The sequence below is a fragment of the Capricornis sumatraensis genome, chromosome 19 (genome assembly GCF_032405125.1).
Source record: "Capricornis sumatraensis isolate serow.1 chromosome 19, serow.2, whole genome shotgun sequence".
Lineage (NCBI taxonomy): Eukaryota > Metazoa > Chordata > Mammalia > Artiodactyla > Bovidae > Capricornis > Capricornis sumatraensis.
This window is the reverse complement of record NC_091087.1, coordinates 26,900,734-26,916,565: the sequence shown is the minus strand read 5'-3', so window position 1 is coordinate 26,916,565 and position 15,832 is coordinate 26,900,734. Positions and strand designations below refer to the sequence as shown.

General features: G+C 42.2%; 1 protein-coding gene across 3 annotated transcripts in view; it reads right to left on the bottom strand.

The window, feature by feature from the left end:
• The window catches only part of WDR93 (WD repeat domain 93), a 39,086-nt gene extending 23,764 nt beyond the window's left edge, over positions 1 to 15,322 (bottom strand). For 2 of the 3 annotated variants that reach the window (XM_068991443.1, XM_068991444.1), the window contains exons 1-5: positions 15,023 to 15,322; positions 13,565 to 13,757; positions 11,282 to 11,346; positions 3,922 to 4,000; positions 1,427 to 1,549 (exon numbers count right to left, since the gene is read on the bottom strand). In XM_068991443.1, the coding sequence (XP_068847544.1) occupies positions 1,427 to 1,549; positions 3,922 to 4,000; positions 11,282 to 11,346; positions 13,565 to 13,757; positions 15,023 to 15,322 (760 nt within the window). The remainder of the gene's footprint in view (positions 1 to 1,426; positions 1,550 to 3,921; positions 4,001 to 11,281; positions 11,347 to 13,564; positions 13,758 to 15,022) is intronic. The other variant, XM_068991445.1, reaches the window with a different exon arrangement.
• Between the last annotated feature and the right edge of the window lie 510 nt (positions 15,323 to 15,832).

The following is a 15,832-nucleotide window of genomic DNA, read 5'->3' as shown; positions in this document are numbered from 1 at the left end:
AAACTCCAGTACTTTGGCCACCTCATGCGAAGAGCTGACTGATTGGAAAAGACTCTGATGCTGGGAGGGATTGGGGGCAGGAAGAGAAGGGGATGACAGAGGATGAGATGGCTGGATGGCATCACTGACTCGATGGACGTGAGTCTGAGTGAACTCCGGGAGTTGGTGATGGACAGGGAGGCCTGGTGTGCTGCAGTTCATGGGGTTGCAAAGACTTGGACACTACTGAGTGACTGAACTGAACTCCCAGTGTATAGAAACTGAGTGAATTATGCTGACAAATCACCCCCATTCCAAGGTGCTTTTCCCACTTGGATAATAAGTTAATCCCTCAAAAAATGTATCTGTTGGGCACTGAGTAGGATGCCATGGGGATGGTTGACAAAAAGAAGCAGAAGGTACAACAACCTAGAAATTTACCATCTAGTTAGGAGAAAAAAACTTTCATGCACAACAGGATAGTATATGAGAAGTGTCAAAGAGAGGTACAAGATAGATTCTGTAAGAGTTTAGAGGAGGAATGTCTCTGGGCCAGTAACTCTCCCAGAGATACAAAAAATCACACCTTGCTATGAAGACATTCACTGGAGAAAAAGGGCATTTATTCAAAGCAACTCAATGTACTTGGCATTGAATGTGAGTCTCCATCTTGATGTCGTAGATTAATTTCACTAACACTTTATAGCACATAGCACAATATGTTTTAAAGGTGTCTTCAATTGATATTTGTTGTTGTTGATTAAAAAAAATAATAAGTACACTTTGGGAGTTCCCTGGTGGTCCAGTGGTTAGGACTGTGCATGTCCACTGCGGGGGGCATGGGATCGACCCCTGGTCGGGGAGCTCAGGTCCTACGTGCCACACAGAATGCAACCAATATATATAATAACTGTACATCAGATAGGTGAGAAAATTGTCTTAAAATCTTTTTTGCTTAAATATTGTATTTTAAAGAGATGGCATGAGTCCCAGGGATTACATATAATTAAACTGAAATAGTAGAGTTCTACCTACCTTCTAAGAATAATATGAAGAATACATATATTCCCGTATTTTCAGAACAACTCCTTTATACCATAATCTGGAGAGTGTAGTGGAGAGACATGGAAGGATTATTTCAGCCCAGGATGGGAAAAAATATATCTATTAGAGTAAAAAAAAAAAAACAAACCACTCTTCCAGAGAAATGCCTGGGAGTGTTCTTGGTGGACAGGCAACTCCTGGATGAGAGAGATACCATGTTCCACTGTTTAAGACCCCTAGGCTTTTTATTTTAACCGAAGCAAACTGACTTGAGGGACACAGGCCAGGGTGCGTCTTGTCCTGTCTTACAGCCTCCAGACGGGCTCCTTCATCTTGAAATTGCAAGGAGGAGGTGTGCTAGATGTGGGCAGGGAGGAAGATATCAGTTGAAGACAGGTATTACCTACCAATTGCAGCTGCTGTCTGACTTTTTTCTTTGTATTTACGGCAAGTTGGGGGTACTGCACTTCCTTGATCCAAGACTCCTTGGGCAGCTTATACACATTCAGCCAAATGTCCCCGGCTTCTGCATTGGGAAACCAAGGAACCACTGAGCAACTGTGAGCAGGCAATGAGTTTTCTCAGAGAAATGGCCCATCTTCTCAGAACCACTGGCACAGAGGCCAGTGGGCACCTTCGGAACAGCAACTTTGACAAACGGAAGGAGACGTGGTTCTGCAGTGGTTGTTGCCAGTCCTCACTCACAGAGAGCCCTGAGCTCCTCTCCCCAGGCCACTGCCTCTAACCGGAGATGCGCTTCTCACCCTCACTGTGCTAGTGTAAGGTTCAACCTGACTGTCCACGCTGCCTGGTCCCCACGCTTTCTAGGTTCCAAATGATAAATTCCACTGATGTTTTGTGTTACAGCTATTCCTACCTGGGGAGGAAAGTGGCATATACAGAATCAGTAACTGAGAGGGGTATGGCTGACAAAGGGCTAGAATTGAATTGTGAGAGATGTCTCAAGAGAATTCTTCTGACCCATATTTGAGGAGATGACAACCCATGGGGTGGCTGTGAGCACTTTATCTTGTCAAAGAAACATGCTCAGCTTCTGTATTGAATACCTGCCAACCCAGGAAAAGTTACTTTCCTAGAATGGGATTCTGGCTAAATGTTTCCTTAAAAAAGTAATCATATAGACATCTTGTTTTCAGACTTTTAGACTCCAGAGCTGTGGGGGAGTAAATGTCTGTAATTTTAAGCCAGCCAGTTTGTGGTACTTGGCTATAACAGCCCTAAGAAACTACTACAGATAGTACAAAAGTTTCCTTTGGTGCATAAAGCATTACAAAATATGTATCTTTCTCCAGCGCCTAACATCTGAGGGACCTGGAGCAAGAATCTAAATAGAGGCCGAGACGCCAAATGTCTAATTATTTAAAAGTTAAATGTCAAGCTGATAATCATTTGGATAAAATACTTTCTATTACCACAGGAATAATTGCAACAAGCAAGATCCAATGTTGAATGCTAAAACTGGTGGGCAAAACTTTAATGACAAACAGGATATCTGCATAATCTCCAAGTGAAAAGTGAAAGTGAAGTTGCTCAGTTGTATCTGACTCTTTGCGACACCATGGACTGTAGCCTATCAAGCTTCTCCATCCATGGGATTTTCCAGGCAAAAGTACTGGAGTGGGTTGCCATTTCCTTCTCTGGTAAATCTTCCTGACCCAGGGATCAAACCTGGGTCTCCTGCATTGCAGGTAGACGCTTTACCCTCTGAGCCACCAGGGAAGCCCCATAATCTCCAAGTATCTCCCCCTAAATGTTTATCAGTCACTGTGGAGGGTTTCAACATAGGTCTCAAAATTCTCTGATCATCCTACATCCAGAAAATGGTGTTTACATTCTCTCCCCTCGACTGTGGTCTGGACCTAGAGCATGGAAAGGGAAAAACAGTTGCTCAAGAGTGGAGAAAGCTGGCAGATCACTTTAAGTGATCAGGGTTAACATCAGCAGTGGTACTATCACATACCCCCCAGTATAATTCAATGAAAAGAGTATTTCACCTCTGTGAGATCTTCCCCCAAATCCTTAACCCCAGTTTGAATTATGAGGAAAACTTCAAACTGAAAATCAGGGCCATTGCACAAAATACCTGACTGGTACTCCTCAAATGCATTGAGGTCATGAAAAACAAGGTAAGACCAAGGTAAGACATCACACATATAGGTGCAGTGTAAAAAGATGATGACCGAATACAATATGATATCCTGGATTGTACCTTGGAACCAAAAAAAATCATCTAGGAAAATCTGGCAAAATCTGAAAAAAAAAAAGTGTAATTTATTGTATTATACCAACGTTATTTGCTTAATTTTGACAAATGTACCATGGTTATATTAAATGTTGGTATTAGGGACACTGGGTGAAGGATATAAGGGAATTCAGTCATATCTTTGCAACTCTTCTGTAAATTATTTCTAAATAAAAGGGTTGGAGGGCTTCCCTTGGCTCAGTGGTAAAGAATCTGCCTGCCAACGCAGGGGACACGAGTTTGATCCCTAGTCTGGGAAGATCCCATGTGGTAAGGAGCAACTAAGCTCCTGTGGTAAGGAGCACCACACCACCGAGCCTGCACTCCAGAGCCTGGGAGCTGCAACCAATGAGCCCACACCCTGCAGCCACCGAAGCCAGCACATCCTAGAGTCCGTGCTCAGCAACAAGAGAACCCACCACAATTAGGAGACCACACACTGCAACTAGACAGGAGCCCCTGCTCTTCAAAACTACAGAAAAGCACATCCAAAAATAAACAAATAAAAGTATTTATTTATTAAAAGTAAATTTTATTTTATTTGTTTAATAAAAGTAAAATGTTTTGGGGGGAAAGTGATTATCTGGAAGTTACTAGAAGTGTGAATCTTCTGAAGAGGCTTTGGTTAGTCTTACCTTGTAGGAGCAAGGCTGCAAAGTTCCCTCCTTTAGAAATTTCCATCTTTATACAGGTGGTTTGCTTGCTGGTGTCCTCCTAAAAAGAAGAGAGAAGCTGATAGAATAAGTTCAGCCTGATGATAGAGGAGAGTGTATTTCAGGGCCTTTTGTAGTTCACATCAGGAAAAAAATCCTTCTAAAGATTGAGGCATAAAAAGATGCCTCAAATTGCTTCAGACTTTCAACCCACTCCAGTTTCCTTGCCTGGAAAATCCCATGGACGGAGGAACCTGGTTAGGCTACAGTCCATGGGGTCGCAAAGAGTCGGACACGACTGAGCGACTTCACTCACTCACTCATAGGAATTGGACAAGACTGCATGTAAAGTAGAACTCAATTTTCCATCTAAAGGATTTTGGACTTATTTCCTGGTTTCATAAATACTCCTGATCATTTGCAGTGATTTCATACTATCTGATCTGGTCAGGTTGCAAAACCTACAGACCTATGAACAGCTCTTTTCAAAATATGTTGAAAAGAGCTCTACATGACAATGAAAACTGGGGTCAGTTGCTTGAAAAAAGGGCTCTGTCTAGGCTATAGTATGGCCATAGTCTGATTTGGCTCATAAACAACATCTATTTCTCACGATCCATGATTTCTAAGCATTTCTGGCAGATTCAGGGTCTGCTAAGACCTAGCTTCCTGGCTCATGGACCGCCTGCCACCTCTGTGTCATGTGGTGGAAGGGCTGAGGGAGCTCTCTTGGGCTGTAATTCCACTCATGAGAACTCTGCCCTCATGACCTAATCGCCTCCCACACTGGGGATCAGAATTTCAACATGAATTTTAGGGGCACAAAAATATTCAGTCCATATTAAGTAGAGACTGAGTGGAACCCTAGTATGAAACCTGCTTGAATTTTCAGCAAGGTGAAAAAGACTCAATGTATACAGATGTGCTATACCTTTCAGGGGCTCTGCTGCTGCTGCTGCTGCTGCTAAGTCGCTTCAGTCGTGTCTGACTCTGTGCGACCCCACAGACGGCAGCCCACCCGGCTCCCTCATCCCTGGGATTCTCCAGGCAAAAACACTGGAGCGGGTTTCAGGGGCTCTAAGATTAGCAAATTTAGGTGCCAAGAAGAACTAGGCTAGTAAGCCCCCTAAGTTATTTAAGGAGAGGGAGTTTTAAATATTTGGTTTCTCTTTCACTTTCTTGTTTAAAAATGGAAGTATATTTGATGTACAGTATAGTGATTCACAATTTTTAAAGTGTATACTCCATTTATAGTTATTATAAAATATTGGCTATATTCCCCATATTGTTCAAAATATCCTTGTAGCTCATTTTACACATAACAGTTTGTATCTCTTAATTCCGTAATCCTATATTACTCCTCCTTACTTCTCTGTACCCCTTGTAAGTACTAGTCTGTTCTCTATATCTGTCTGTTTCTTGGTTTTTTCTTTGTTGTCATATTAACTAGTTTGCTATATTTTTTAGATTCCACATAAAAGTGATATCATACAAATTTGTCTTTTTTCACTTAGCATCAGTTCAGTCGCTCAGTCGTGTCCGACTCTTTGCGACCCCATGAATCACAGCACGCCAGGCCTCCCTGTCTATCACCAACTCCCGGAGTTTACCCAAACTCATGTCCATCAAGTCGGTGATGCCATCCAGCCATCTCATCCTCTGTTGTCCCCTTCTCCTCCTGCCCCCAATCCCTCCCAGCATCAGAGTTTTTTCCAATGAGTCAACTCTTCGCATGAGGTGGCCAAAGTATTGGAGTTTCAGCTTCAGCATCAGTCCTTCCAATGAACACCCAGGACTGATCTCCTTTAGGATGGACTGGTTGGATCTCCTTGCAGTCCAAGGAACTCTCAAGAGTCTTCTCCAACACCACAGTTCAAAACCATCAATTCTTCAGCGCTCAGCTTTCTTCACAGTCCAACTCTCACATCCATACATGACCACTGGAAAGACCATAGCCTTGACTAGACGGACCTTTGTTAGCAAAGTAATGTCTCTGCTTTTGAACATGCTATCTAGGTTAGCATAATACCATCCAAATCCATCCATGTTGCAGTAAATGGCAAAATTTCATTCTTTTTATGGCTTAGTAGTATTCCATTGTGTGTATGTATATATGTATAATTTTGAGTTTATTTTTGTATAAGTGTTAGAGAATGTTTGAATTTCATTCTTTTACATGTAGCTGTCCAGTTTTCCCAGCACCACTTATTGAAGAGACTGCCTTTCCTCCATTGTATAATCTTGCCTCCTTTGTCATAGATTAACTGACCATAATTGCATGGGCTTTCTATCCTGTTTAGTTGACTGATGTGTCTGTTTTTGTGCCAGTACCTACTGTTTTGATTACTGTAGCTTTGTAGTATAGTATAAAGTCAGGAATCGTGATTCCTCCAGCTCTGCTCTTCTTTCTCAAACTTGCTTTGACATTTGGGGTCTTTTGTGTACTTCCATACAAATTTTTAAATTATTTATTCTAGTTCTGTGAAAAATGCCATTGGTGTTTTGATAGGGATTGCATTGAATCTGTAGATTGTCTTGGGTAGTATGATCATTTTAAAACATTTTTATTTATATATTTTAATATCAACTTGTAGGTTTTATAGAAATTTCAAATGCACATGAAGACAGAAAATAGTATAATGAACCCCATGTATCCATTACTCAACTTCTTCAGTTATAATATATGGGAAACCTTATTTTATTACCTCCTGACTTCATTAAACATTTTTATTTAATTAATCCTAACTTTTTTATATCACTTACTAGCCAGTATGTTTTCAAATTTCCTCAGTTGTCTCATAAGTGTCTCTCCACAATTGGTTTGTTCAAATCAGGATTCAAATAAAGTCTATGTAGTATATTTAGTTAATTTATCTCTTAAGTCTCTTTTGATTTATAACTGTCACCTCATTTGTTTTCCTTTTTGGCATTTTTTTTGTTGAATAAATCAGGTCATTTGTCCTATGGATTTTTTCACTTTCTGGATTGGACTGATTGCATCCCATGGCATTATTTAATATAACCTTGGGATCCCATGTATTTTCTATAAACCAGTAACCAGATCTAGAGTTTTTATTAGATTTAGGTACAATTAAAACAAAAGGCAAGCATACCACACAGGTGTTCTGTGTCTCCCTCCAGCATCACACCAGGAGGTTCATAATAACTAGCTTGTCTTTCTTTTAATACAGTTCACATTGATCACTGACAACAGGTGTCATCCTGGCTCATCAATTATAAAGTTCCCCATTAGCACTGATGTAATGATCTAGACCATTCCTCTGCAAAATGGCTAAAAATTGAGATAGTCTAGTTCTATCATTCCTTCCACATTTGTTGAAATTAAAAGTGAAAATCACTCAGTCGTGTCTGACTCTTTGTGACCCCATGGGCTATATATTCCATAGAATTCTCCAGGCCAGAATGCTGGAGTGGGTAGCCTATCCCTTCTCCAGGGGATCTTCCCAACCCAGAAATTGGACTGGGGTCTTCTGCATTGCAGGTGGATTCTTTACCAACTGAGCTATCAGGAATCCACATTTGTTAGAATTCTATAAAGAAAATCTCTCCATTTTTTCTGTCATCATTGATTTGATTATCCAGAAGTACAGCCTATGTGGGAAAGTCAAGAGAAATGCTTGATGCTCTCGCTGATGAGTTTTCAGAATACAGACTTTGTACCCTAGCAACTTCCAAAGGCAATAATGAAGTCTCTAAAAGATATATATGTTATGAATTAATTTTTTAAACACTATTGGTGTGTTGTAATTCACTAACATTACTTTGTGTATAATGTCCCTGTCAAGTTTAGATATCACGGTTCTGCTGGTCACAGTTCTGAAACGAGTTGATGAGTATTCCTTGCATCTTTTTTTAAAGAGATTTCTTTTTACATAAAATTTAAAAACAGTTTTCCCTGGTGGTTCAGACGGTAAAGTGTCTGCCTGCAATGTGGGAAACCTGGGTTCGATCCCTGGGTCGGGAAGATCCCCTGGAGAAAGAAATGGCAACCCACTCCAGTACTCTTATCTGGAAAATTCCATGGATGGAGGAGCCTGGTAGGCTACAGTCCATGGGATTACAAAGAGTCAGACATGACTGAGCAACTTCACAAAGGCACAGATATTAAAGGTACAACTTGATGAGCTTGGACATATTTACATGATGAGTTTGGACATTTTATAGTATAGGGTCACTGGGCAGGGCAGCAGTGGGGTTTCTCAGAGCTCTCTGGGGTCCACTCTCTGCCCCTAATACTGATTAAACTCTAACAGCATCTTTTAATTATCTATTTTTGACTGTGCTGGGTCTTCACTGTTATGCACGGGCCTTATCTAGCTGGGCAAGCGGGGGTTACTCTGTTGCAGTGCGTGGGCTTCTCACTGTGGTGGCTTCTTTTGTTGTGGAACATGGGCTCTAGTGCCTCAGCAGTTGCAGTATTTGCTCGTGGGCTCTAGAGCTCCGGCTCAGGATTTGTGGTACTCTGGCTTAGCTGCTCCGCAGCATATGAGATCTTCCCAGACTAGAGATCAAACCTGTGTCCCCTGCATTGGCAGGCAGATTCCAATCTACTGTACTACCAAGGAAGTCCCCAACAGCATCTTTTGATGAGCATACATTTCAAATTTGTTTTATTAGGGATATGATAATAACATAATAAACTGCACATATTTAAACTGTACATTTTGATTAGTTTAGACACATATAGAGCCCTTGAAACCAGCTCCACAGTCAAGATAAGGAACATATCCATTCCTCCCGCCCCTTTGTAAGCCTTCCTTCCATCCCTCTCCTAACCTACCCCAGGCAAAAACTGGCATTCCCTGTCCCTAGATTAGTTTCATATCTTCTTGAATTTTATAGAAACGGGATCATACACTATATATGTATTCTTTTTTGTCAGACTTCTTTCACTCAGCCTAATTATTCTGAGATGTAGCCATGTTGTTATACGTATCCCTTTTTACTGCTGAGCAGTATGTGCCAAGATCGACTTAGCCATTTACCTGTTGATGGGTGCAGAGTGGTTTCTGGTTTCTGGCTATGACAAAGAAAGCTGCTAGGAACGTCCATGTACAAATCTTCATATGGAAATATACTTTCATTTCTCCCAGGCAAATATCTGGGAGTAGAATGGCCACATCATATGGTGGGTGTACGTTTAACATCTTTTTAAAAAATAACTGCCAAAGTGGTTGTGGCACTAGTCTTTACCACCAGCAGTGTATGAGAGTCCCAGCTGTTCCATAGTTCTGCCAACACTCGGTATGGTCTGTCTTTTCAATGTTAGGCATTCTAGTACACATGCAGTGATAGGTCATGATTTTAATTTGCATTTTCCCTAATGACTAATGGTAGTGAACATCTTATTTATCTTCTATACATTCTTTGGTGAACTTTTTTTTTTTCTTCAAGATATTTGCTCATTTTAAAAACCTGTGTTGTTTTTCTTATTTTTGAGTTTTGAGAGTTCTTTATATCTTCTAGATACAAGTCTTTTATCAGATATGTGATTTGCAATTATTTGCTCCTAGTCTATAACTTGCCTTTTTATTCTTTTAACAGTGCCTTTTGTAGAACAGGAGGTTTTAGTTTTGATGAAGTCTGATTTATCAATTTTTTTTCTTGTATGAAATACAGTTTCGGTATTGTAGTTAAAAAAAACCTTTGCTTCACAAAGGTCACAAAGACTTGCTCCTATGTTTTCTTCTAGAGGTTTTATAGTTTTTGATTTTTCATATAGCTCAAATGATTCATTTTGAGTTAATTTTTGCATATCACATGAGGCCTGAGAGCTTCCTGATAGCTCGGTTGGTAAAAAATCCACCTGCAATGCAAGAGACCCCAGTTCAATTCCTGGGTTGGGAAGATCCACTGGAGAAGGGATAGGCTACCCATTCGAGTATTCTTGGGCTTCCCTGGAAGCTCAGCTGGTAGAGAATCTGCCCACAATGCGGGAGACCTGGGTTTGATTCCTGGGTTGGGAAGATCCCCTGGATAAGGGAACAGCTACCCACTCTAGTATTCTGGCCTGGAGAATTCCATGAACTGTATAGTCCATGGGGTCACAAAGAGTCAGATGCAACTGAGAGACTTTCATTCACTCACATGAGGCATGAGAAGTTTCTTTGATGAAGTCCCATTTCAGTTTTTTTCTCTTACAATTAGTGCCTTTTATGTCCTAAGAAATCTTGGCTTGCTCCAAATTTCCTGTATTTTCTTTATAAAGGATAATGTCTTTGCCCTTTAAAGTTAAGTCTGTAATTCATCTCTAATTTTTATATATGATGTGACATAGGGTTCAGCTTCATTCCTTCCCTCAATTTGTTTATCCAGCATTCCAGCATCATTCCAGCATCCCACGCACACACTGAATTGCTTTGGGCTCATCAGTAATATTTTTTATAAAATAAACTGCAATTAAAAATATACTCAGTAATACCTCCTCCTTTTTAGGTTTGTTAATTTAAAAAAACACTTTCAAAAACCTACAGTATACAGGCAAGTTACTAGGAATAAGAAATATATGGGTCCATGTCCTGTGCTCTCAAGGAACTTACCTCCAGGAGAAGAAACAGTCATATAAACAAATAAGTATGGAGGGTGGAGAAACACTGTGATAGAAATTCTGTCTTATATGGCGGTGACACAGGAGGGAAAGGTCAACTTCTCTTGGGAAAGTATCTCAGAGAAGAGGATGTCTGAGCTGGTCTTGAGGAATGAGAGCAATTTAAGAGGCACACATAGTAGGCAGGGAAACAAGGAGAGCTTTCTAGGTGGAGGGAAGAGTATGGATAAGAGAACAGGATGTGAAGCAGCCTGGAAAAAATTAGGGTCTTGTAAGTAGTTATTAGGGCTTCCTTGGTGGCTCAGTGGTAAAGAATCTGCCTGCCAATGCAGGAGACATTGGTTCGATGCCTGGGTTGGGAAGATCCTCTGGAGAAGGAAATGGCTATCCATTGCAGTATCCTTGCCTGGAGAACTCCATGGACAGAGGAGCCTGGTGGGTTATAGTCCATGTGGTCGCAAAAGAGTTGGACATGACATAGCAACTAAACAACAACAAAGTCGTTATTAGATATGTTGATCTGGTGCTCAGTTTGGACTGGAGTTCCTTAGTAATTTTGTTCTCTTGACAAGAGGGTAAATAAATCCAAGGCATTCAGTATGTACTCTCTGATGGTGAGGGGTCTTTCAGTTGGATATTCTGGAGGAGGCTCCCTGGCCAGGGAGGTCTTTACTTCTCTCTACTCTAGGATAGCTGTAATTGCCTCCATGTTAAAAGTAAACTTGATTTACTACAGCTTTTGGCCCAGCTATCGATGAAAGAACAGGAGCTTACCGATTCATTGATGGCTTTGATGAGGTAAAGACCATCCTTATAAAAATAAAACAGTCGAACGATACCTGAAACAGAAAAATAAGGAAGATTGAGAGGCAGACAAGTGAGCTGACGACAAATTGGAATTTTATATATTTGACTTTCTGAAACATCATAAGCTCGTGCATTATTAGGCTTCCTCCCTAGCCCCTTCACTGCCCATGATCATCTTGGTTTCCTGGCCTTCTTTCACCCCTCACTTGAAATGTTCAAGCTGTTCCCGTTCTTAGGTCATCTCTAGCTACACTGGCCCTACCTTCTTCTTTTAGGATCTGTTTGTAAGCACTTCTGCTACACCGATCCACTCCCTGATTTCCATCCACCTGTTTTAGCACATCACATTGTCATCCAATCACTTCCTACGGCCGTGGTGGTTTAGCCGCTAAGTCCTGTCTGACTCTTGTGACCCCATGGACTGTAGCCCACCAGGCTCCTCTGTCGATGGGGTTTCCCAGGCAAGAATACTGGAGTGAGTTGCATTTCCTTCTCCAGGGAATCTTCCAGACCCAGGAATCGAACCCAGGTCTCCTGCATTGCAGGCGGATTCTTTACTGACAGCTACGAGAGAAGCCCTCACTTCCTGTGAGTGTTCATTATTCCTCTGTCAAGTGCATGGATTCTCTGAGGGAAAGGATAGTTTCTTCCTCTTCACTGTGCCTCATCTCTCAAACCCCAGCAAGCTCCTCATGAAGTTAATTTTGTTGATTCAGTAAGTAATTAGGTCATTCTAATTCCCATTTAACCTAAGGGCTCTAGTATATGATCATCACCCACAAATTTCTTGCCACTTTCTTGAGGTGCCTTCCAGACACTCATAATTTACCTCTATTGCCATAATACAGACTTTGAAGAGGCACCTGGCCCGCTGTGGGCGAAAGTCTAACTCAACCCAATAAATATTCATGGGATATCTGCTCCAAGACTGCAAAGGTGCGAAGGACAACCAAGGCAGTCTCCGCCCTCCCGTTTATCACATTCAGAATCACAGAGACATGAAACTAACTGGATATAATGCAGTGTGATAAATGCAATCCTATCGTCAGACCAAACTCCTCCTGAATATCAACATTCCTACTCCAGGTGCCTCAAACATGTACATGGGCAAATGGAAGCTTTCAACTCATAGTCCCGTGGAACATTACTCTCCTATAACTGCTTCTAAGGAATGGTATCATCTTCTACCCCATTATCTAAAGGCAGAAAGGAGTCATTTTTCTTCACACCCCCAACTCCCCAACTCCACACATATGTTCCATCTCTCATCAAGTTTTTCCATTATATTTTCCTTTTCATATTCTAAGCTTTTATTTTGAATTAATTTTAGACATATAGAAAAACTGCAAAAATACTACAAAGCATTCCCTTATACCCCTCACCTCACTTCCCCTAGTGTTAACATCTTACAGAACCACAGTGCACTTTTCATTTAAACAGCTCCTGCCTTAGTTCAGACCTTCATAATTTCTCTTCTCAATGGATGCACTAGCTCTTCCTGGTCTCTCTACCTTTCCATTTGGGTTTTTCAAACTCCTATCTGGGTGCTCTTCCTAAAACGTCAACGGAATCAGGTCGTTCTCCTACAGAAAGAGTATCCTCCAGGACACCGTCCATAGTTCTCTGCACAAAGGTTCCTCTGCCTGGTTCATCCTCAGGCTGAGGGGGGAAAGCAAGCCTCGTGTATGTGAGCAGCAGGACTGCTGAGTGCTGGAAAGGGTGTGGACTCTGGGGCTACACTGCCTGGTTCAAATCCTGCCTGTGCCACTTTCTCTGTTGTTATTTAGTGGCTAAGTCATGTCTGACTCTTTGCAAACCCATGGAATGTAGCCTGCCAGGTTCCTCTGTCCATGGGATTCTCCAGGCAAGAATACTGGAGTGGGTTGCCATTTCTTCCTCCAGGGGATCTTCCCAACTCAGGGATCAAACCCGCATCTCCTGCATTGGCAGGCAGATTCTTTACCACTGAGTCACCCAGGAAGCCGGCTTTCTGCGTTACCTCTTCTGAAAAACAAGAATAATAAACTATACCTATCTCCTAAGCTATTGAGGGTGAAATGGACCAACATATGTGAAATGTTAGAACAGTGCCTGGCACACCACACTGTCCTGCAGATGTTGGCTGCTACTACATGACCAGGGAGAACTCTCCATGTCTGGTCCCTCCCATGCCTGGAAAGAAGATTAAACTGAACAACAGTCTACAGGTACCTGTAAATTAGGCTAAAAAGGAAAGAGAGGAACATGTACCTGTTTCATCCACAGGAGCAATAAGTATTTCACTCCCCAAATCTGTGACCAAGATGGAAATGACATCAACCTTAAGTTTCTCCCAAACATATAATTGTTTAGCATTATGCAGATTATAGATAGAGAATCCTTTGCTTCCTCCAATAAACACATGGTCTTGGGAAACATCCATGCAGTTTGGCGTTGTGCTGAGCTGGAAAAAGCAAAACAAAGAGAAAAGGAACACTTTTCATTTACTGCCATCTGCAAGTAATATGAGTGAACTTTTCTTTTTTGGCAGCGCTGTGCAGCTTGTAGGATTCTCAGTTCTCCAGCCAGGATGGAACCTCTGCCCCCTGCAAGGGGAGTGTGGAGCCTTCACCACTGGACCACTAGGGAAGTCCTGAGCTAACTCTTCAAAAAGGGATGCAGGTCGTTCCTAGTTATCCCACCCAAATGCTGCTGCTGCTGCTGCTGCTAAGTTGCTTCAGTTGTGTCCGACTCTGTGCGACCCCGTAGACAGCAGCCTACCAGGCTCCTCCGTCCCTGTGATTCTCCAGGCAAGAACACTGGAGTGGGTTGCCATGTCCTTCTCCAATGCATGAAAGTGAAGAGTGAAAGTGAAGTCTCTCAGTCGTGTCCGACTCTTTGCGACCCCATGGACTGCAGCCTACCAGGCTCCTCCGTTCCTGGGATTCTCCAGGCAAGAACACTGGAGTGGGTTGCCATTGCCTTCTCCACACCCAAGTGCAGTGCCCATCTAAATATCTTGCCCAGGTATCAAGAAAGTCATAGTATTCTACATTTAGGAGAAAGGGGCAAGAGAAAGCAAGGAAGTTGAGAAGAAATGCTCATTCACAACACCAAGCGTGGCCATAGCGATAAGTGGACCAGTGGCCCCATTCCCTGTTCTTCTAGAACACTGTGGAAAGAGCTGTAGCTGACACCTGGGCAGATTCTCAACTACCAAGCAAGACAGTGATTGATACACTCCGAAAGATTTTCAAATAACAATAGGATGTAAAAGGTAGATGTGCATAATCTTCAGTTAACCAGAACACCCATTTACCCAGGCAACAACTAGATCTATTTTAATCAACATCAGCATGCCTGTAATCGTTCCAACATGCGCCTGTCCTACAGGTCAATGAAGATTCCTGGCAGGAATTCCTTCCCTGGATCAGGTGTTTTCATTTATTACCTTAACGCTCAGTTGAGGGGACTTCCCTGGTGGTCCAGTGGTTGAGACTCTTCCTTGAAATGCAGGGGACACGGGTTCGATCCCTGGTCAGCGAGAGAGCCCACATGCCCCAGTTAGTGAGCCCCTGTGCTGTAACAAAAGAACCCGCATGACAAAATGAAGATCCCACATGGTGCAACGGAGACCCAGCACAGCCAAATAAATAAATAATTAACAAAATAAATGTTCAAACCACCACTCAGTTGAGAAACAAGGTCACCTTGGCAGCTGCTCCATACCTTACTTTCTCTAAGTGGATGGTAGATGGTGGGCTGGATCCGGTGGAGCTCAGCTTTGCTTGAGGTGTCCCTCGCCTCAATAATTTCCCACGAACGGTCAAACAGTGAGTTCACCATCTTGTTGATCATTCGATACGGCTGGGGTAGGGAATCTTGCTCTTGATCTGGATCCTTGAAGAGCCAATCATCTTCATTGTCCTTAGACCAGTCCTTCTCTGTCGGGGACGGCACCTCCAGTGTCCCCTTTCGGGTAAAGATGGGAAGCTTCATCTGACTTCGACTTCCTTTGGGACTTGCCATCACAGAAGATAGCGTTGGAAATTCTATGAAATTCTGAAAAGCTGGTCAAAGAAGTAAGCTGAGGTACTTAAGAGATAAAAGGGGGAAGTTATCAGAAGACAGCACATCATCCTCCTTAGCGTATTCACTTATGGGCACTATTTATTCTAGAGCCTGGCACCTTCCTCATTACCACATCACTAAGATATGCTCTTCATTTTAATAAGGATATCAGCAGAGACAGGCTTTGACTATTCATATCTTTCAGGGCACCCCAAGATGACATGTGCTATGATGAAAGGAAAGGAATTTGACTTCTTGCTGCCTTTCTTCACCTCCTGATAAGAGAGTGGCTTTCTGCCCCAAATTGAATACACCCTTTCTCTGAAACTTATGCCTTCTCCTGGCTCTTCCATCTCTGCAAATGGCTGTGCTGAAGCCAGCTGGGTAGGGGGCCATGATTCTCTGCTTATTTTCCTTTCACCTCCAATCAGATACAGCTCAAACACTTCCATTCCTTGCTGTCCAGTT